Source organism: Acipenser ruthenus, chromosome 23, assembly GCF_902713425.1.
Source record: "Acipenser ruthenus chromosome 23, fAciRut3.2 maternal haplotype, whole genome shotgun sequence".
Classification (NCBI taxonomy): Eukaryota; Metazoa; Chordata; class Actinopteri; order Acipenseriformes; family Acipenseridae; genus Acipenser; species Acipenser ruthenus.
Genome location: NC_081211.1, coordinates 20856187 through 20879714, shown reverse-complemented (window position 1 = coordinate 20879714; position 23528 = coordinate 20856187). Strand labels below are relative to the sequence as shown.

Below are 23528 nucleotides of genomic sequence, written 5' to 3'. Positions count from 1 at the left end.
AACTTACACAGTTTAAAAAAAAAAAAAATGTTGACTACTTATGCATAAGAAGATTGGACCAATACATAATCAAGTAAAAAGGACAATGCATTTATTTGAAACCCTTCAATAATGCATTTTTGGAAAATATACTATATGTTGGAGCATGCTGTACACTTAGAGTTAATAGACACAAATATTTCAGTTTTCAAAATTAAATTCAGTTTCAGTGTGGTTAAATGTTCTTCAATAAAGCTAATTTACCGTATAACAACAACAAAAACTAACAAATAAACAAACAAATACACAAATAACGGGATACACGCATTGAAGTCATTTTGTATTTCTCACCAGAAGGTGGCACGTACTAGACGAGCAAGATTATGCTTGGCTTTCTATCGCTCAGTTTTGCTTCCTGCATTCAGGTGAAGTTTTGCCATTTTGGTCCCTCCCTCGCTTAGTATTAACCTGGTTTGCTGAGACAGGAAGCGTACTTACAGCAAGTAGTGTTTAGGGTAGCTGGTCTTTGACAGCCATGGAAACAAACTTATGGGAAACCTGGATAATAAAATAAGGAAAACGTGTGCAGGTCAAGTAAACATTAACAATAAACTACTTGTTGGAATACAAACTTTCAGAATCGTAAATACAACTGCATCGAAAACTAATAGCTTCGCGGATTATAATTTAATACTGAACAGGTACACCTATTGGGAAGACTAGAGGATAAAAAAAGATATTCTTTTGTAAAAGAACTACACATTCTAAGTCAGTTGCTGATATTTGAGCTCTGTTTAAATTTCCCTCCTTTTTAGCAAAGCGGTGAAAGAGGGGGACTTGGAGTAGAATTCTCCCCGACAGCCTGAGCTCAGGCCTCGGGGTCACAATCTAGAATTCTCCCCCGGGAAGGAAGATAAGGATACACGTTGGTTATATACATTTATGTGTTTTAAAGGGAAATAAGGAGTCGTCGGGGTTGGTTGTGTATTGTATTCATATTTTAACAAAATGGATCAGCAGTGTGGTTCCGCGTCTGCTGGGGTGCCTTCTTCCAAAAGCACCAAAGACAAGAAATCGAAGAAAAACCTGGATGACGGAGACGGGAAAAAGAAATTTGTAAGTAATTAAATTATTAATTGCTATTGTTCAGCATCGGAATATGGTGTATGTATTGGAATGTAGAAATATATAAGTGCCATCTAAATTAAACGGATTCCCGCTTTCTTCCGAAGACACATTTAGAGTGATCAAAAATAATATGTTTATTTTCCCCGAGAGTTTTTTGTTTTGTTGTTTAGGAAATAACACAAAGTACCCTTTAATCCTGTTAAATTTTAATGCTCTGCAATGGGGGGACGTGTTGTACCAATGTGCTGGCTATACAGGGGAGGGAGTTTCTTTAGTAAGCATGAGTTTACAATGTCAATGCATCTTTCATGCAGCTGTTTTACTTTGATATCTGATTTTAATTCAGTAAGTGTTGCAGTCGGTCCCTTTAGCGTGTTAAATGCGTTGTAATTAAATAAACATCTTCAGATTTTAACGCAACATTGCAAGAATTGTAGGCGGTGTTTTTTTTTTTTTTTTTTTTTTTAAACCGAACATTCAGTATGGAACGTAAAGACAAAATGACCGAAACATGCCGTCCAGCTCAGACTTTCTGAACACTCAAGCCAGACATCACCAGGTTTAACCTCCTGTGGGCTGTACAAAACAAACAACAAAGCATGCAGCACAGACGTTTTTGTGAATGACTGCAAAATATTCAGTATATTATTATTATTATTATTATTATTATTATTATTTGTTTATTTAGCAGACGCCTTTATCCAAGGCGACTTAGAAACTAGGGTGTGTGAACTATGCATCAGCTGCAGAGTCACTTACAACAACATCTCACCCGAAAGGCAGAGCACAAGGAGGTTAAGTGACTTGCCCAAGGACACACAGTGAGTCAGTGAGTGAGCTGGAATTTGAATCGGGGACCTCCTGGTTAAGCCCTTTTCGTTAACCACCAGACCACACAGCCTCCTCATATCATGGAGTGATACATTAGTTGCTGTAATACATTTTGTTCAATATAGTTCTGGATTGACCAGGATTAATTAGAGACAATTAATTCCTGATGTGTTTTATTTTAATTAATAATGAGAGTGACTGTTTTTTATGTGGCGTTTGCTCTACCAGCCTGGAAAGACACTATAACTGGAAGGAGCAGTACAGTAAATACATACTCATTCTTCTGACCATGTGGAGTTCAGGAAGTTATCAACTTTCTTAAACGTTGATATAGAGTGGCCATGTAAACACCTGTGTTTGTTCTGATATACACCTTTTCGATTTAGTGTAAAATGAAACAACAATTTTCTGATGAACCAATCAACAGACCATTTTAGGCAGACATTAAAATGTAGTCTTGTGATCCCATTCAAGTACAGGGCTGTATCTATTGAGTATTATCCAAGATCAGCAAATATTGCTGAAGTGCTCGTCATCTGTGCTATAGTGCACTCTAAATGGGCTGTTGCTTACCTAGATGCACATTATGACAGATATTTAATTTGAACCTTTGCTGTGGCAGCCAGCGTACAGTACAAGAACCTGTTCAGCCTGTGTTGCTGACAGACATTTGGATAGGACCTGTTCACATACCTACAAATTGATATGCATGAAGAAACCTGCAAAATATTAGGTTAGCGGGAGAAAGCTTGCAGAAGCCTGACCTAAAGCAACAGGTCAGTATGGAAGGAATGTTGGTAAAATGACAATTTGGAAAAATCAGAATGTTCACAATTGATAGCCACCATAGAACTGTTTTTGAGTTGCCATGCCGACTGCAAAGATCTACTGCTCTTGAAAGTCACTTCCTTTTACTATACAGGGCTGCTTGAATGCTTTTCTTACCCAGAAGTCTGTCAGAGATAATGGCAGACATTAAAAGCAAAATGCATTTTGTGTGACATTGAAGATATTGCACAGGAAAAGACACATTAACAGCTATTGCAGTTGGCTAATCTGTAATGCATGGGCCAAATGATAAAGCATCGTCTAAGACTAAGTAGTTGAGGCCTGTAACCACCAGAAACCATTGACAAAAAAGAAAAAAATGTAGGCCAACAATACTACATAGTACACCTGAAGGGTCTGACCTTGCAGTGTGTGAATAGGTAACACTGAAAGTATGTTATTCATTACACAGGTCTTGGGAATTGTATTCATACAGTAGTCTCTCACTTATCCAAACTGGACTGGACTGGACCCTGTGATTTGTTCTTGTCGTTGTTTTCGATACTAACTCAATTTATATAACATCACAAATCAGTACTTAACCAATAATAAAACACAGTCTCGCTCTATACAAATATATTATAGGACTGTGGATGCTGATGTTTGGTCTGTACTGCTGCAGTATGGTGTTCGTTATGGTGCGGTTCAGATTATACAGTAGGTCAATTCAGAATACTGGGCTCCGGATTAGTGTCTGCTGTAGTGTATTTAAGGTAGACCATCTGCTCCATTAATACTTGGGTGAATGCCATTCCCCTGCCAAAAAAACATTTACAAACCCTTGCAGTTTAGGAAGAAAATATGGATGTCTGTGGAGGTGCTAATTTGCTCAGCTGGTCCCTAACACTGTGCATTCACAGCTGACCATGTTTTGTTTCTAAGAATAAAAGCACAAAAGGGTGCTGCCAAGCTAGCCAGCCAGTTTCCTGCAAAGGTAATTTAAAATGATCTTTTTGGGTATTGTTCTTGTGACCTACAGTAGTTAAGCATGAGTTGTGGACATCTGGTGTTTATTTCAGGATACTACTGTAATATTTGTCAAATAAACTCCAAAATGTGTGCCTAAACCAACTTTTTTATTATTTATTAAAAATGATTTTTTTTTGTCTTTTGTCCGTTGCAAATCCCCATAAACCAGGTGGGATTTTGATCCAGCAATGTGATCATGCATCTGCAGAAGCGAAACATCGAGATTCTCCTCAGAATTCTGATCCAGGTGTAAAGGACGTCTTCCTAAATCATGCTTGTACAGTATATTCATACTCGGGCTGGGGCTGTGTTATTCTGTGCTTTGACCGGGCTCGTGGTTTTCAAACAGCCCCCTAACAATGTAAGACTTGCCCTGTAAAACCCCTATCCAGATACAGTATTAGGCCCAGATGTCAAAGCCGGTATCTGAATTCTGTAATGTGTTACGAACCTACTGGTGACATTGTTCCGATTTCAGCCTTCAAAACTCCAGCAATGATTTCCTATATGGTTGTGGGGTCTCTGGTGAATTGTGTTTTCACAATCAGGTCTTTTGCAAAGATTGTTTGCGCAGGTCACTTTCTGTAAAACACACTTCGCAGTACAGGCAGTCAGCAGAAGCATGCAGCCTGTAAAATAGCCTTTTTGCAAACTCTGTAAGCAGTTAGTGTAATTAGTGCAATCTCTCTCAGGTGACCACGCTGGCTTTTTAAACAGATAAAGGATCCGGTCAGTGTGTATCCTACAGGTTGTCTCCAGAGTAAAGAAATAGTTATTGGATCTTCGTTGACCTCAAGTATATCCTTTACAGCAAGTGTTGCAGTGTTTATTTGTATGTCAGAGTCCTAGAGTGATCCAGCGTACATTGTAAAGTGATTTCCATGGTGTGACACGTATCTTTTATGTGGGATTTTGTGATGGACATGAAAGTAAAGAAATATTTGGAGAGGGACTAAGTGCAAACACCGTACATAAGGATTTCCACAAGAGCTCTGTTCTATGTTCCAGGTTCTTACCATCTCAACCATCAACAGGTTTCATTTGCACTGACATAAATGTTTGTGATTCCAATAGGGATCTAGTTTTACACAGTTTCCTTAAACCAGAAAATGCTACAGTTGCTAGAACACAAGTTGTTGAATCACGGTGTTCTCCCCGCCCCAAGCCACCCTGCCTCTTTAACAAGCTTCCTGTCTTTATTATTAGACAAGAAATGCACAACTGTTATTAGCTTAAAGAAAAGATCAAACTAAATGGGGCTAAACATGAACATGTGCTGTATCAAGGGACTAGCACGTGTAAACTGGAAGAATGAATGCTGCATATCTGCCTAAAAAAAACTTGTAAAGTACATACTGCAAATAGTTTGTTTTCTAAGAACTAGACAGGGTCTTAGCCTAATACCCCCCCCCCCCCCCCAAGAAAAAAGAAAAGAACATTGAACGATTGTATTTATTTTTGGCTTTGTTTTTGCTGTTCAACTTATTGGTAAGCTTGTGAATCAAGTCTAGCTAAATTTAGTATGGATAATTGGATAAAGAAAGAAGGCCCTAAATAATCATTCAGCAGGCTGTTGTGACAGTGTTAAAGGTTTTTCCCCAGTCGGTAGTGAATGCCAGTGGTAAGCCACTGGAACTTTCTTCGAAGAGTAATTTCTTCTACATGTTAGTGTTTTTGCTGTGCATTGTTTAAAGACCTGTCCTAACAATGTTGCTGTTTTCTGTTTTAAAATGGAATGGTTTATTTAATTACAAAATTAAGGCAGGAAATGTGACATTTCTGTGAGACTGAAATTAATATAGTAGCCATTCCCAAGTGAATTGATGACCTTTAGAATTTCCCTCTGTTGTGATTCCATGCACTACGTACAATGCCAGGTCATGATTATTTTTAAAATAAGATTAGATAAAAAAAAAAAGAAGTTTGTCATCTTGTACTGTACTATTTTGTGTACATTCAGTATCATACTGTACAATCTAAAACAGACAGTGCAGGTAATAAGAAACACATAGCCTATTTAATCCTTACAGTAGCTTGCTTTATTCTACGGAACATTTCCCCAAAAAATCATTATAGTTAAATATGAAGGGGAACATACTCAGAAATGACCAATTAGACCAACCTTTTGACTATTGTAGTGTCTCCATAGTAATGTGTTGTGTTGTTTAATGGGTGTTGTTTAAGCTAACACCTAATTATCACTGGGAAGGGTCAGCCCTTCCTTAAATCCAACACATGCAATATGAATCATTACATTTATGAAGGTACTGGCTATTTGGCGTATTTGATTTGCATTGAAGTTTTAAATACTTACAATGCAATTATATGAGACCACATCAGCTTGTCAGCTTAGCGAAGGTTCAGACAGCTAGTGGCTGTCAAGCATCTATTTCAGAATATTTGTCAATGTTAATACATTCACCAACACTTGTACTGGTATACTGTAGTACATTGTTTAGAACCTGGTCCAGAAGTACTGTACCACTTAATGTGCCAGGATGTTGTTTTAACCAGGTCTTTCTCCCTGTCTTTTAATTTGTATTGATTTATTTTTTCTCTACAGCAATCACTAGTTACACACTGTTTAGGTTAATCTATAGTATATGCACAGGAAAGCCATGCATGCTTTGAACAAACAAACAAAAATGTTTATGGATGAAACAAAAACCTGCACTGTTGGGAAGACTTTGTACCTTAACACAACCCATCTTTGCACACTGCAAATGGGTGTTTATAGTTAAGAGCATTTTTTTATTATTATTTAGTGGATTTTTGTTAAGCACAACATACATTATTTTACACAGCAACAATGGTAACAGGTGTGCATACTATTTAGTTCATGTGACCTACAGTAGTTAAGCATGAGTTATGAATAGCTGGTGTTTATTGGGTTTTAGGATACTGCTGTATGAGACTACTTTGCCACAAAAGCGCTAGAGCACATATCATTTTAAATTGGTTGTCAGTAAGCTAAAGCCAATATAATCAGCACTGACAGTTTTATGATTGGTTTCAACAACTAATGATAGAGTATACACAGGCTTCAGTGTATACAAGTAACACATAATACAATGGTTTCAGGTGACAGGTGAGTAATGGTTTGTTTATTCTTGTTTTCTGAAACCCCACGATTGAATTACTGATGTGTGATATGTATTTCAAGTGTTATACTGTCTTCAAATCGCAATAGAAAACAAATATTTCATTAAATAATGTATCATGCAAGGATGTTGACGAACTACAGCATTTTGCTGACAACATTTTGTCAGTTAATTCTTATGTTTCCTCTGGTTTGATGCAAATTGCCATTACCAAAATAAAGTTTGCTATCCCTAAAGCGGATATGTTCTGAATGTTGATGCCTTTAGTTGGGTGATTAGGTCTTTCATTTGGGCTTTCTCTAAACTAGTTTTGTTGCAGTTTATTTCTTATTTGTGGTATACAATTTAATTAACTTGGTTTCCATTTATTTAGCAAATATTAGTTGATAAAGAGCTTTTTTTTGTTTGAGAGAGAATGCACTCCAAACATCGATTCATGCTTTTTGATCACTTTTACTTTTTCGGTGTGTAGAACTTTTAGTATCTTGGGAACTGCTCACTGACATTAGTTAGAATAATTTACAGTATTCAACACTGTGAAACTCTGTCACTGCAGTTCATACGCTGCCAGTGTAACAATAAGCAGGCAGTATTCAGCACTGTGAAACTCTGTCACTGCAGTTCATACGCTGTCAGTGTAACAATAAGCAGGCAGTATGCCGGCAGTCTCTGCCGTCTAGCAGGTGCTATGAAACTGGAACTCTTGTAGTTTATTAATTGCCCTATGCAGTATTTATAGATTTTATGAATATTTATTACACGCACACTTAAGCAAGGATGACGACAAGGTGAATGAGTTTTCTGAAAATAATCGAGGATCTAACGATCCTCTGGACTCCATTATCTCAATACAGTATTCCTGGTTACTCTGTCATCTAAACTTTTAATGTGTATCTTTTACCTGATGAAAGACATTCTACATCTGGCATGCAGTTTGTCATGAAATCATTGTAGACATTAAAAGGAAATAAAGACATTCTCAGTCCCCCTATCTCCCTAGCTTATGCCATAGCTCATTCATTTCCAGTAGGTTGTGATTAGCGCAAAGTAACAACAACAGAGGAATTAGAATCTTAATAGTTTCTCTGCATAACTGTTTCGGGAGATCTGCAGTTCCCCGATTTATAAAAGGGTTTCTTTGTGAAACCGTTTGAAACAACAGGATTAAAATCCATGCACATTTTAAACCTGCTGTTAACTATTTCAAGACTAAGGTTAAATTACAAGAAACATTGCATGCGTTTCAGGCACAAGAATTACTCTTCTTTATTAACTCATCACAGTGCAGAATGGTTTGAAATAACAACTGCCTGGTTCTGTAATAAATTGTATTTGATCTTATGTACCTGTGTGCATATTGTGCTCCTGAAAGGTGAGGGTCAATGGCACTCGTTTTGCTTCTGACTGGATCCAAAACCCAGGCTTCCAGAGTTGAGATTAATACATTAGCTTGCTGTGACACTCAATAAGTAGTTTGCACCTCATGGGTATTGCACTACTTGCAGTAAGTGCCCTATTGAATAATACAAGTTGTACTTACAGTTACATGCATCCTAAGACGGTGAATTTGCTTGAGCACAATTGCTCAATATCTATTAGCTGGGCTCCAGGGATACAAATGTATTATTTGGTATGTGTATTTACAGTAAACAACTAAGTTGTGTGTTTCATAGATCTCCATCACCTGATGTTTTTTGTTACAGAGCTCTTTGTTTGAGGAAACTGGGTATTACTGTAGTCTTGCTTATGAGCCTATTATAGTAGCTTTGCTTCCGTAGGATTCCCTCTCCTACCCTGTGCCCGGGATACTGTACTTGACTTATGGAATTAAAAGTTCAGCTGTCAAAACAGCATTAGTCTTACAGGCTTAAGTAAGATGAGGCTGAACACACATAGTAACAAGGATAACTGGGTGTTCTGAATGTGTGTATCCAAGTGTAATGTTATTCATCAATCTTTAGAAACAGGGCCGGACACAATCACTCTCGTCAAAGATGTAATCATGATATTAAGTAGTTTAAAAAGTGAAATATAGAAACACAGAAGCCCACTTTTCTCATGACTTCGATGTTCCTGCAGTGACCCTTGGACAGGGTTGCACAAACTTCCAGCCACGCAAGGTTCTGATAGTGTTCTGCCCTCTCACACATTGCAGATTTACTGTGAAATCCTGGCTGATTGTTTTGTAAATGGGAGTTATTTTTCTATGTGCTATTGTTTCCAACACAAAACAATTGCAGGCAGCATTCCAGGTCAAACTTGCAGTACAAGGCGGTTTATTAATCTCACAGTAAAACACTGGAAAGCAACTGCTACCATCCCAATGCAGGCTTTTATCCTGCTAGTATTTAAGATTCCCCAGGCATAAAAATAACCCAATATTGGAACAACAGAACCTAGAAATAATTAACTGATTGCAACACCCTAAACCAGGGTCAGGGAATACAATAAAGCAATTTGTGCTGATGGACGTCTGTCAGCCCAGCCGTGAAGGTTTCACCCCAGTACAGAACAGAGCAGCAGCGTTAAAGCAGCAACTGGAACGACAGGGAACAGAAGTCGAGATGATGTGGTGGGGGGAAGTGAGAGCAATTCAATTAGTGATGAAAGATGGCATTGCTGTTTATATTGCATCTATTCTGTGCAGTTTCCGTCCTGATGGAAAGGGTCACACTGTCAACCTAAACTGACTTTGCTGGCAGACAAAGTGGCACCAGTCCGTGGATAGTAAAGGACAAAAAAACCCTAAAAAAAACATTATTTCCAGTGTTTCAAGGTTGTGACTAGTGGACCATTGTATTGAGGGGATTTGAACATATAGTAGACTGTAACCACTGTTTTCTTTGTGTGTGTGTGTGTGTGTGTGGGCGGGGGGTTGAACATATTGTAAGCCATTACCACTGTTTTGTGTGGAAAGTTTCTTTAGTGTCTACAGTCTGAGGCCAGACTTCTGTTGGGAGGGAGACTTATTGTACAGTACTGTGTCATTATCTGGTGTACTGTGGTATTTTAAAAGTATTATTTCATAATTACTTTAACAATAGAATGAGGCTAGCCACTTGGGGGATGAGTTTCCCTCGGTATACATGTACTACATGTAGCCCATCCATTATTAGAGATAAAGTAGATCAATGAGAAGCTACAATAAGTGCATACAGCCTCTGATGGCTTTGGTTGATGTATTCATATTTTGTCTTCTCTTATATTGAACCTTTTTTTTTTTTTGTTACATTTTGAAATGGTGGCTATTTTACTCCTATTGTATACAGTAAAAACTGTAGTCCCTATGTCACACTGACCATGACCTTGCAGTAAACCATGTTTGTTTGCTGCTTTGCCCCATCTTCAAAGGACCTGCATCCCGCATTGTAACGTCACTTTGACGTCTGCTATCTCTCACTGCTTAAGAGGAGATGGGCAGCGAGGCTGCCAGCATGGTAATACCGAGCTAATCAGTGGTACGCCCTATGTCAAGAACTGTATGAGTCAGTGTTCCATACTAGTCTCTCTCTGTCGTGTGTATATATATATATATATATATATATATATATATATATATATATATATATATATATATATGTTTTGTCTGAATTCATAATTTGACCCACTGTATCCGAGTGTTGGTGTCGTTGTGTTTATGTTATGATTGGCCATCAAACAACAGTTGTGGATTTTGTATTTTTCTGCTTGTGCAAATGAGTTGCTTTAAGCAATGCATAATCTGCTTTGGCATGCCTTGTCGTGTAGTGTGCTGTGTATTGAAGTCGGGATTTGTGTTTTGTCTTTTAACAAATTGCATTTTCCTGCAGATTATATTGACATTATATTCCTACATTTTATGATTTCCTTTTTTTTTTAGCTTATCAATGTATTAGCTTATACTGTAGCGTTATAATTGACTGTTAAGCACACAAGAAAGAAAGAAAATATAGGTCTATAACTGTCATGGTCGAGTAGTACAGTGATTTTTTCCAATGTTTATCCTGAAGCAGGACAAATATGCTAGTTGGTTTAGATTGAAGCTACATCTGTACTTTAACTAATTTGTGTATATAAACCTAACGCAAATGATTCAATAACTGACCTCAAACACTTTGCACACTTTTATATTATACAGGTTCTAAAGGCAGGTTACAGCATAGAAACAGGGCACCACCTAACTGCTCTTGCTCTGTCCCGTCAGTCAAAACTCAGACCATGCAGGGTCAAAAAGAAATAAACAAAGGCGCAGCTACAGTACCGTTTCAAGGCAATTCTGGTGATCCCCATAGACCGCATTGCCCCCAATTAACTTCATGCTGGGAAAACGTATTTTCCGGTTAGAACTTTATGCTTTCCACCTCAGCCTCGCTTTCATTGTTAACCTGGGAATTCTTTAGAAGGCAAAGGGAAAAACCCAACCTTAACTTTAAACAGATCAAGACCAATCCTCTCACTCCCTCGTGGTTATGCACAACTCAAAGAATGGGTTCTTTCTGGGTGACCCAAGTGGAATTGTCCTTGAGCTCCCATTTTATAATGCATCTTTCTCCACCATTGCAGACGTTTGCCTAATTTCCTGTTTGAGATGAGGTTGCAAAAGTATCTGTTTTGTATGTGCATGCTGGGTTCTAGCTGTTGCCTGATCACAGAGTTGCACAGAATTGGCAACAACTGTTGTTTCCTGTCTTCAACCACAAGGAGAAGTGGTGTGCCTTCCCTGCAGAGGGTGCGCAGTTTGTGCTGTCTTGTATGTCACTTTATGTTGTTGACGAAGCTTCATCACAGTATGTCCATTATCATGTGGTTAAGACACCAGCAGCTACAGCTCAGTGGGTAATGCTGCTGCAGTATACTACACGAGGGAAAAACCAGAACATGCTTTGCACTGCTGCCATACTGTAGTTACAGTAATTATGGGTCCTGTGAAAGACTGTAATACAAATAAATGCTACAAAAACGGTTTGTTTCTGTAAAGGAATCAGCTTCAAAGGTCATTTTAAAGACCTACAGTATGTGTTTCTACAGTACACAATACACACAGATTTCCATTGTGTTGTGTTATGGTGTGGGTCCAAGGGCTGACAGACAGAGAGCCTACTGTATACAGCTGGGTGAACCCCCAGTTCTGTAACCGGTACCACACTTGTTAATGTTTTGATGGTAATAGGTAGTCCTCCACTTCCTCTTACCCCCCCCCCCCCCCCCCCCCCCCTTCACGACTTGAGCATTGACACGCTCGATTCATTTCAATACTGCTCCCTTAGCATGCTGAAGCGAAGACAAGACACACAGTATTGTAAAAATGAATCTGTTGAGTGCTCAAAGATTTCCTTCAGACTTGATAGCTTGTACATTCTGAGCCAAGTCATGTACTGTTATTGTTCTTTTTTATTTTATTTTTGGACTAACCGTTATGTCATTGAAAGGAAGTATTACATTTGTTGTAACTAGAAACAGTACAATGTACACTACTTCTATTTAAAATACCAGCCGCACCCTTGTCACTTGACCCACCTCTTGTTCTGCCTGCTGCAGTCTGTGTTGTAAAGGTCAGTCCCAGCTTGTTAATGAGTTGAGAGCTCCACTGAGAGTGCTTTTCAGAGTGCCCAGTGTGTTTGCAACTGCCTATGCGGTTTCCTTTTAGTATGAGACTACTGCTATCAACTGACAGGAAATGTTAAGACAGGTAGGGCATTTGTTTGGAAAGCAGCAGTCTCTAGAAATCAGAGTATTGGCGCTTCAAACCCCTACTCTAAGTTAACCACTCCTGCTGAGTAATGTCTGGTTTTTACACTTTATTTTTACATACAATTACCCATTTATATAGTTGGGTTTTTACTGGAGCAATCTAGGTAAAGTACCTTGCTCAAGGGTACAGGAGCAGTGTCCCCCACCTGGGATTGAACCCACGACTCTCCGGTCAAGAGTCCAGAGCCCTAACCATATAAAGCAGGGATGTCCATTCTTGGAGGGCCGCTCCAGGTTTATTGTAATTAGAAACCGTATTTGCTCAAAACAGCTTATTTTCTCAATCTTCTCTTTACCTGGGCAGTTATTTGGATAAGGGCATTCGAGTGTAGTCGCTAATTGGCCACTGTGAAGTCGATGAAGCACCACTTGGGTTACGGTTCAGCAATGGTTACTGGACAAAAAAACGTTTTAGTAAATCTTAACACAAGTTGCAGGAAAACTACCCTTGCTCTCAATCGGCGACGTCGATTTATTTAAATAGATTTCCTCCTCCCCCAAAGGTTTTTATCTACTTTCAAGCCTTTCTACATTTTAAATAAATGAGGTATTGCATGGCATGGTTAAAATGAAACCCTGTCATAATAGTAAAATTAAGAAAATGCCTGAAGCTTGTCTGTGAGCTGCAAACAAAGTGGAAGTGGGGGAATACTGTAACAGACATAATTGAATAGAAAAATTATTTTTTAAACGCTGTCACAAAATAAGTTTGCTTATGTTTGTACTGATGCTATTAGCTGAAATAAATCGGGGGTTACTTCATTTCCCAAACTCTTTCTCCTGTACTTGAACCCTCTAACAGCTGCTGTTTCCAGCCATGAAATGGGAAAGCAGAAACGTGGCTGTTTTTTTTTTTTACATGCCACAGAAGGCTTGATTCACCATGGCAAAATCATTTAAAAAATGTTTTCTTATTACAAATAAACACTAAACAAAATATAAATCAGTAATACTTGCTTAGTTTCATACATGTTGATAAATAACATTTCACATTGTGATTGCCTTGCTTGAGGCTTGGGGGCACCAGCAGCATGCCAAAGTATAAAGTGAGAGTGAAATAATGTTGAACAGTAGATCTAGTAAAAAAAAAAAAAAAACCTTAAATAAATGATTATATCACTGAGTAAAGGAGAGGAAAGGGTCTGCTCTCTCTTCCTTTCTTGATCTGCAGGGGATTCTAATATAAATAATTGCATGTATCCGTTTCCTGTTTTAAGTATTGCAGTAATGACTCCCCCATGTAAGTACATCTCAATGATTTCCTGTTGAAATGCTGCAGCAGGAAGTGTGGTGCTGCTCTTAGGGTGTGTCATGTGTGATTTGGAAGAATGAAGTAATGGTCTGCCAGCTTGTTGCATCTTACCGTGGTATCAAGCATACTAAAGCATTCCGTTTATCTGGCTGTCATGGCAACCAGTCAGCAGTGTCATTACTGAACACTGAATCTTACTCATTTGTTGAATGTACTTCTATATATACCCAAGTGATTTATTTTATAGGAATGCAGCACATCAGGGATTACAAGGGCACACAGTACACATTAGCTGAAATGTAATTGTAGTAATTAACAAGATACATTTACATGAATTAAATGTGCAGTGTTCCCTCGCTATAAGGTGGTTCTTTATAACACAGAACCGGTCATAAGACAGGATGGGAAAGGCTCCCATTTGCCCTGTAATTCTCATTATAAAGCAAATTCTCATTATAAAGGAAAACACAAATAACACTGCCCCTTAAATAACATTTTCTTATTGGACTAATAGGTCATTTAGACAAAGAAAAGTGTAGTATTTGGTTTGCACTTTTCTGAAAACATGATTGAGTACACCTCTGAAGAAGGAGGCCTCCCTGTTTGTTTTTTAAAGGGATGTTCAAAGGCAGATGTATGTACAGTACTAGTAATTGTTTAAAATGTTTTGGATTAAGATGGCATGGCCTAGTGGCTCTACTGTACATTGGGCTTGGTAACTTGAGACTTCCTTTGAGCTTACAGTAATTCAATTATTGTCTGTAAAAGGTTTTAGGGGTTACTGTAGGTTCCTCTGCCTCTACCACACTTCTCCCAGCTACAGTATACTGTAACTGTTATTCAAATATCATATGATGATGACAATATGTTGATCAAAATATATCATTCAAAGGCCTTGAATCATTTCAAAGTAATTTCAATTAAGTTCTCTTTCCAGGGGTCTTTTTTTATGTGGTTAAGGCAGACCGGTCTTGTTCTTGGTAGCAGTTTATCTTCATATTACTGTAAACTGTCAGTTATGAACCCCTTGTAAGATGTGAGAATTTCTTGTGAAATTAAGTATTGTATGTTGATTTTCCTTTTGTTACTGAAGCAACAATCCCAGTTTCCACTTTCAGTTGGTATAAGGTGGTGTTAGGTTAAGATATTGCAGTTTTAAAATGTGATGTATCATGTAGCTGTCAGATGCATATTTACACATGAGGGATGAAATCACTGGAAAGGAATCCAAGCCAGTCTGTCAGCTGGCAATATATCTCGGTTGTGCATGGAAGTAAAATATTTATACCTACAAATACTCTATAGTTATGAAATCCAGCATTGCTATGTGCACTAAGGGAGTGGCAAAAGTGCCTCCAGCACTGCTTGCAAATTTCTGATTGTGTTTTCAGGCTGTGTTGAGAGAGGGCTTTCCTTGTCTTCTCTTTTTTATGACATTTGTAACACGTACCATACTGTAGCCCCTGTTTGTACTATGCATTGTGTTTTTGAACAACCATTTAATCTTAGCTACAGTAACTGCTGTGCCAAAAACATATGTCTGTACTGTACTGATGTTTCTTAATACAAGTCTGTCCTTTGATCTTGTAAGGTGGTTTATGTTTTCTGTTTAGAGCAAAGGGCCTTGAGAGATTGATGGACTGTGCAAAATGTATTTATTTTTTTGTCTGTCTGATGTGCATCTTATCTGTTGTAGTATGCAGAACCCCTCCACCTACCCTGAATGCCTGGCATTCCAGTATGGTGAAGTAACTCCCAAAGATCCAACACAGGTCATGTACTGGCCTCTGGGAAACATACAGAATTAAATGTAGGTTGTGATAGACTGAAAATGGAGGCTTTTTCCAGATGATTGCATTTCTCTTTGTGCCTCCCTTATGAATGAGAATGAGTGAGCTTCGTACACAAGGGATTCAGTAATTAATGCTGGCAAGCCTGTCTTACACACACGCACGCACGCACGCATGCACGCACGCACACGCACACACACACGCACACTGCTGTAGTTTATTCTTCCCCTTTTAAGTGTTGTCTGTTATGGCTCCTTTACTGTTTCAAGCCAACATTTATTTATTTTCTGACACTCTGAGCCAGTTGAAGATGTTTTGAATCTTGGCCATTGAAAAGAGTTAAGCTTGTAAAAGGCATTTTTGTTTATTTCCTTTTTCATTGTAGCGGTGAACTCCTAACCCCATGGCAGCACGTGAATTGCTGGGGGCTTTGGGGAAGTTGAAAGAAGACAGTTGTTTATTTTAAGAAACTTATTTTTGGAATTTGTGTTTTAAAAACTTGGAGAGACCTTGTACTGTAGTAGTGTTCTTTAGGTTACCTTCCTCACAGCCACCACTGTAGCCGCTAGTAGGCCGCACTGACTCTGTTAGTTCAAAGAAAAACAGAACATTGATTAATTGATTGATTAGAAGTGTTTTTGAGTTACTGTACAGTAGTCTGTTTCCTTGAGGTGAACAGCTGTTCCTTTGTACTCTTGCAAAACTATTTAAGGAATGCTGCTCTGTAACAGGATTCTAAACCAGAATGGTCTCTTCCACAGGGACAGTTTGATACTTTTTCATATGGCTTAGTGTACTGTCCACCTTTACTGTGAAACCTGCCAGGGATTACTGGGGTACATTTTATTTGGGAGTCTTTTGCACCACATCCTCCAGCTATTGCATCATCACATGACATCCCCCAGCTATTCATAGTGTGGATTCCCAAAGGAAGATTACTGTTTAGGAACTGTTATCACTACTGTACATTGCCTAATTTATTTGAGTTCTCAAAATGTGTTGTGCTTGAGTACTCATATGTTTTTATTCAGAATTCCCACCCCTAATCTGAAGCGTGTACAGTACACGGAACCCCTGCTCACAGTCATTTTCCATTATATTATACGTTATGATTTCTTTGCGGCTGTACTTGCATTCTTCCATTATGTACTTTTCAGTGTACTCTGCATCTTCAGAAACCAGACTGAGTTGACTTCCCAGTTTGTTTGCTGTGAATTCCATTCCGCCCTGCTTGAGGTGGTATTGCTGTTCTGTCGCTCTGAACTAAACCGACATGTGCTGTTTATTCGTAAAATAACAAAGGGACCTACCTTTTTAGGAGTATGTTTTTGTTACATTCCTTGAAATTCTAATGTGTAAACCGTATTTCAAGCTGTATTGTCCAACATTCTGTAAAATTAGTCCTCTATTCTTGTTTCACTTTGATTCCTTGGAATCTGTTTCTCTGCATTTCAATTCATGGTGAACCAGCCAATCTCAATTGTAGGAATGACTGAAATGCTTTGAGGAAAGGTGAGAAAGGAGATGTCCTATTCCAGCTCTCATTCTGAAGCATGGGGCTGGAAATGGTCTGAGTATGTCACTTAATGTAAATTATACTGTAAACAGATAGACCACTAATATAGATTAGCTAATAACACATACACAGTATATTGTGAAATGGATGATGATTTTTTTTCAGTTGGGTTTTTCATAGTCTGGGTGGGATCCATTTCAGTAAATCATGATGCACTGTAGAAATATTGTGACTTTTTAAAAATTGAACAATACGTTGTCAACTGTGGTACTTTACAAAAAACATTTAATTGAATTTATCAGCTTGAATTGGGCCACTTCCCTGTACCAGTTTTGTTTTTGTCTCAGTGTTCTAGGGTAGTATCAGGTAAATTGTATCTTGCCCTAGTAACGGCATGATATAAGGAACCACTGCATGCATCAACTGAACTGTTTTTAGGTTATACAGCACATAGTACTGTCCCTTTATGCTGGGAGACTATATTATTGTAATAAATCTGCCTCTGATGAAAGGGTTTGGGCAAGTGAAACGGTGTTCATAGCAAATACACAGTACCAGACCTGTGTACTGTAACAGTTAGGTCAGCAAGTATCTATCATTGACCCACAATCAAACCGTTTTATGATCTCCACAGGGAATGATCTCTGCATGTATTTGTGGTTGTGAATCAATGTTTGTGTTCAAATATTTACTTGAAGGATTATTCTGAGTGGCAATTTATGAACTAACTGAATTCCTGAATAACTATTTAGCTACTGAGACCTGTCCCTTGCATATTAAAACACACTCTTGCTAGAAGGTACAGTATGATTAACTTTAAGGAAGTTGACATCCTACTGGTAGACATGAGTCAGCCAGCAAATACACATGCTGTATGCCTTACCTGTACAGGTACAGTAATTCTTAGCTTTTATTCTGTAAAAGACCAAAGATATCGAGACCATGATAAGCACAAATATCAGAAACCGCATGTGGTTCTTGCCTGTGCTTTTAATGTATTGCTATACAGAAGTGCCAGGTGCTAGTGGGATGCATATTTGACTCACAATCAGGTGGCATAGGGGTATGCAAACATGGAAATGTTATTTTGCCCATGCTTTTATGCATGTAGTAGATAAAGAGTTTGTTTACAGTAGCTGTTGCCTGACCAAAGATAATTTCAATGTGAAATTTCTAACTTCCTGCCCCACTCCCCCTCCTACTGTAACAAAACAATATATAGAAATGCTTTTCAAAGTGCTATGTTTAAATGATCCAACAGCTGGAAAAGTGATCAGTGGCTTGCCTTGCTGCTGTTCAGGCGATGCTTTACATCTTTCAGTGCATGACGTTGGTCCTTGCAAACGCACAGCAGTTGATTGTACACGTTTGGCATACAGTTTACATAGACACATTGTAAAAGACACATTAGGTTTAGGGTGTGGTTGACATAAGCAAGTTGCTAATAAATACTGTATGTACATTACTTAATTTTAGTGATGTGCCACACCCACTCTCAGAAATGACTAAATAATAGCTGGAGGTGGTTTTCAGAGTAGTTTCAGTTTTCAAGTAACAAATTACAGTAGACAATACTATATTCTGTAGGTCATGCTTACATTCAGATTATATTACAATTGATGCATATATGAAAAAGGAAAATACAATGTTTAACATGCTACAGTACTGCAGACCAGTGAGATACAAGAGCACTGTAGTTAACTTCATAAGATCACATGTTTACTGCATGGAAGAAAGCTTTACTGTAAATACAGTTTGTTATGCCAACACTACAATGCTGCTCTCTTACAAGTGCACGATACCACAGTCTTACAACATCCTGTAATCATGGCAAATTAAACGGGCACAAAGTGCACACAAACAGTATAGAAAAGAAGAAAAGGTTGACTTCAGTAATGATTGCTGTAGTTATGCAGACCTACCGAATACAGGCAACATATAAGAGAATAGCAATCTAACTACATGTGGATATTATATTATAATAACTCTGTAATTTGTGGTTCTCTGTTTACATTCTGCTTCAGGGTGGGGTCATAAGTAATACGTTTTCTAGCCTCTGATTTATTCCCCACACTGTTCTCCTAACGGAGACAAATTACTGTACCAGTCTCCGACAGCACACTTCAGCATGAAGCAAAGTTAACTGCCCTAGGACTGAACTACTGTACAACCTCCCCAATCAAAACAAGCACAGTACCCGGTTGATTCCCGTACTATGTTAATACAATTAAGCTGTGTGTTGTTTTTAAAACCCTTTTGATTTTGTCATTTTGAAATAGGATTATGTTTACTGTGTTTTAAAAGGCCCCATCTTTAGTTTATGAAACAGGCTCTCCTTATACAGTGGGTGGTGTACAGTAGAGCTCATGAAATGCTCCAGTTGTTATAATTGCAGACTTCATGGTGTACTTTAGGTGGGGATTATTGTTTTTTTTTTTTCTACTTAATAGTGTACAGGATATTTCAGTGTGGCATGCTGTCAGTAACTTAGAATGTTATGTTGCATAAAATGTAGCAGCATTTGTGCTTGTACTGTACATGTACAAGGCTTTAGGAAAATGATTGTCCTGACACTATTTTTTTTTCATGAATTGAAAGGTTTGTTCTTTGCGCTAGTTGTACTATACAACAACTATATTTTACATTAAACAGCACCCCCTGGCAGTGCCAAAAAGTACTGAATGTACTTGAGCAGTAGGCCTAATAAGTGGAGCTGTGCTGTCATCTGCTGGTTTCAAAATGAATTTGCAGGCTGAGACTAAAGTTGCTGTCTGTTTAATTATACACTTTTTTAGAGTACAGTAGTCTTCATGTATAGGAACACCTCCTAAGAGAATTTTTCAGCTTAGGGAACAATCTTGTGCTGGAACAGAATGTTCCCAAATAAATGCTCTGCCTAAAGGAACAGAAACTTTGCTTAAAAGAATACCTTTTTGGCACTGATAGCGATTTGTTGCTAACCAATTAAAAACTGATACAGTACTGTAACATAACTCCTCATCATCAAATTCAAAATATTTTCAAAACTGACTAACTCATCGTGAGAGTAATCTAGAGCTGCTGCTGCATTTTTACTGTATGTTGGGGTGCTTTGTTAATTTAATTGGTCAGTTTATTATTATAATGTATTGACATATACTTGCCTGTTGCTTTTCTCTTACTTATTTTGTTCATTTCATATGTTGAGGGACATGTGTTATGACATAAGTAATAAATACATTTGTATTTATTGATTCATATCATGATTGGACTTAGCTTATTGTGTCCGATGGTCAGCTCTGTCTGAGAGAACACTACGGCTAAGAGAACACCTCGCTTGCTTCCCGAGGGGTGTTCTCTTAGCCAGAGACTACTGTACTTGTTTATGAAATGGGGAATTAAACTACAGTAGGTTGCTGGTGTTTTTTTTAGCATTGCAGTTTGGTGGAGTAGCTCTTTTCATTAGTTCTGTTTAGGTGTGTTTTATTTTATCTTGTAAAAATGACTAAACTATTTAGATTGCAGGTGATTTGATAATATCGTGATTGTTCTATTCCTTTACCTTTTTTTCTCCTGGGAACCAGATTTCTTTGGTTTCTTCTGGGAGGGTTCTGGGTGCCTCACTGACTCTGTCTCCTGTTCTCTCTTTCTCTTTCTCTTCCACACTCCACACAGACTCTGAAGCGACTGTTTCCTGATGAGGTAGGAGGGTTTTCTCTTAGCTGCCTATACCTGTCTTAGTACTTGCATGAAGCCCTGGTGCACCTTTTCTTTACTAACTTGATTTCCAACAATTGTATAACATGAACTGAGCCGTCTGTTGTTGCAACTGCATTGATAACAAATGCTTGCTTAAAAAATGTCTGCATCCTTAACTGACGTGCTGAAGGCTGGAAGCATTGTGCTGGACATTATTGTACTTACCGCCTGCTTACAGCTTGCAGGCACAAACTGTCCATTGCGAAGCTTGTTACTGTGGCTACACAAGTGGCTAACATTGTAAGTAAGACCGCTGACCATCCGAGCATACTCAGTCATCCGGTATCTACATGAATGAGCACCCAGTCACTGTCTGCTTAATACACTTTAAAGACCTTTCATTGGGTAAAGTGTAGGTTAGATGAAAAAGAATGCTGTTTACTGTATACTACAGTATATATTACTACAGTATCTGTACAGTCTCCAAAAATGACAGAACACTAGTGTGTAAACGAGTACCATTCCTTTTTTTTAATATATAAATGTATTCATTTTCAGCAGATATTAACACATCTACTGCAACTGATACATTTAAAGATGTATGGATAATCAAACCTTACCTACACTTACATATTTTTGTGTTATATCATGTACAATTATTATTGAAGCTGCTGTTTAATGTTAGAAAAAAAAAAAAGAATATAAAATGATACCGGAGAGGTGAGGTGGAGTCAGGCTATTTTTGAGGCGTTCCTAGTTCCTGTCCATTCTGAAGATCTACAGTATCATTTCTTGTTGCATGTCTCTAATTGTTCTTTGCATCTCCATACAGCTGGAGCGCTTCACCAGCATGAGAACGAAGAAGGAAAAAGAGAAGCCGTATGTCTCCCAGCGGCACCCCTCTGCCTCACATTACGAGGTCCCATCTCAGTCTGCTATGCTTAACGACCTGCCTGACAATACTGTGCTGGAACTCTTTGAACAGATGCTGGTAGGTTCTGAGCCTACTGTCTTAGTGATTCTCTTCCCACTGAAATAGGAGTACAGGCATGTCATGCAAATGTAATGTAAGTTATGCTGGCAAGACTAAGACTTTTTTTTTTACACATTTCTGTGAAAGATGACTGTAAAAATCTTGCGCTTGCTATTAGTCTGATATGGGTGACTTATCAATGTAACCAGCCCACCATTTTCATGGAACAGCCCTTTTAATGTGTTCAACTGATCTTTTTGTAAAATAGAAAAGAACAGCATATGTGCTACTTTTTAGTGTGAATGTTAAGAAAAATAAACTGTTTGGCCTTTGACTTTCATGACCTTTTTTTCACCTGTGAACTTTTAGTATTACTTTTCCTTCATCAGTGTGAATGAGAGAAAAGTATTACTTGTGGAGTGTCTATAGGCTCGTACGGTAAACATGTTCTTTCTCTTGTCCAGGTGGATATGAATCTGATTGGTGAAAAACAGCAGCCCTTGCGAGCAAAGGACATCTCCATTAAAAGAGAAATGGTCTCCCAGTATCTGCATACCTCTAAAGCTGTGAGTGCAGGCACCTGATCTGTATAATGTCAGCCAGCCACTTTCATCTATTTAAAATGTTTTTTTGCTGAATCGAAGAAAGATGAATCGGTTTCTCCTGACATTGTGTCTTTTAAATTGGTTGTTTTGTTGAGAAAAATGAAATAACATTATTCCTGCTCTTACTATTTTGTATTTCTTACAGTTCTCCCTGGTTATTTCATGATTTAATGTTTTTTTTTAGTTTTAAATCACAATTCCGGTTATTCCTCTATTAGGCTTATTTGTCTCGTTTTGCTTTGCTAAGGGCCAAAGTCAGAAGGAGAGTTCTAGATCAGCGGTGATGTATATCCAGGAGCTGAAGTGTGGGTTAAGAGAAGGTCAGCTGCTAAGCTGCCTGGAGTCCTTGAGAGTTTCACTCAATAACAATCCTGTTAGGTAAGAAATGCTGAATATTTAAAGATGACGGGCAGGGTTAAAGGAGAGGTCCTGATTTAAATTGCATTTACTTTTCAATTCGGGGTTGCCATTTCTTTCAAGCAGAACACTATATAAAACACTAAATAGCTGCATTCTGGTACCTTTGCTCCAGGTCACATGGTCTCATTGCAGCTAAACCATTGGAGTGAACTGCAGTACACATGAAGTGATTAGGCACCAGGAAGCAGCAGCAACTTTTCACATATAATGTGGTCTTTGAAATGCCTGCATGTCCCTAATTGAAAAAGAATAACATTTAGCTTGCTTAGCACTCCTTTAAACTCCCATGTCTAGTGTGTGGTCGTATTACTTTCATATGATGAACTACTTCACTTTTAACTTCTGTCTAGCTGTATTAATGCTTCCCTGATACTGTAGAACTGGGTTTACTTATGAAATAGCATGAACAACAACATTCCAAGCTGTCTGGGTATCTCACTACAAATCTACTGGCGGATTTTTTTTTAATCTTCCTCCGTTTTGCCATGTATAAGGATTACGGCAAAGTATATAGGTGTCAGGATCTGTCATTTGTGTTAATGTACTTGGAATAAATGGCTTTTGTATATTTTCTTGCAGCTGGGTCCAGAATTTCGGGGCTGAAGGTTTGGCATTGCTGCTGGATATTTTGAAGAAGTTACAGGATGATAAAGACGATCCATACAGGTAAATTGATCATTTCATTAAATGTTTTTATTTAGTTTCTTTTCTTAATCCGACCCATTGCC

General features: G+C 38.2%; 1 protein-coding gene across 2 annotated transcripts in view; it reads left to right on the top strand.

Moving 5' to 3' along the window:
- The first annotated feature begins 341 nt into the window (after positions 1-341).
- LOC117413341 (protein diaphanous homolog 1-like) overlaps positions 342-23528 on the top strand; it is a 38661-nt gene continuing 15474 nt past the window's right edge. Inside the window, exons 1-6 of one of the 2 annotated variants that reach the window (XM_058996800.1) lie at positions 342-1095; positions 20779-20805; positions 21635-21793; positions 22240-22341; positions 22628-22758; positions 23380-23466. In XM_058996800.1, the coding sequence (XP_058852783.1) occupies positions 988-1095; positions 20779-20805; positions 21635-21793; positions 22240-22341; positions 22628-22758; positions 23380-23466 (614 nt within the window). In that variant the 5' untranslated portion in view covers positions 342-987. The remainder of the gene's footprint in view (positions 1096-20778; positions 20806-21634; positions 21794-22239; positions 22342-22627; positions 22759-23379; positions 23467-23528) is intronic. The other variant, XM_058996801.1, reaches the window with a different exon arrangement.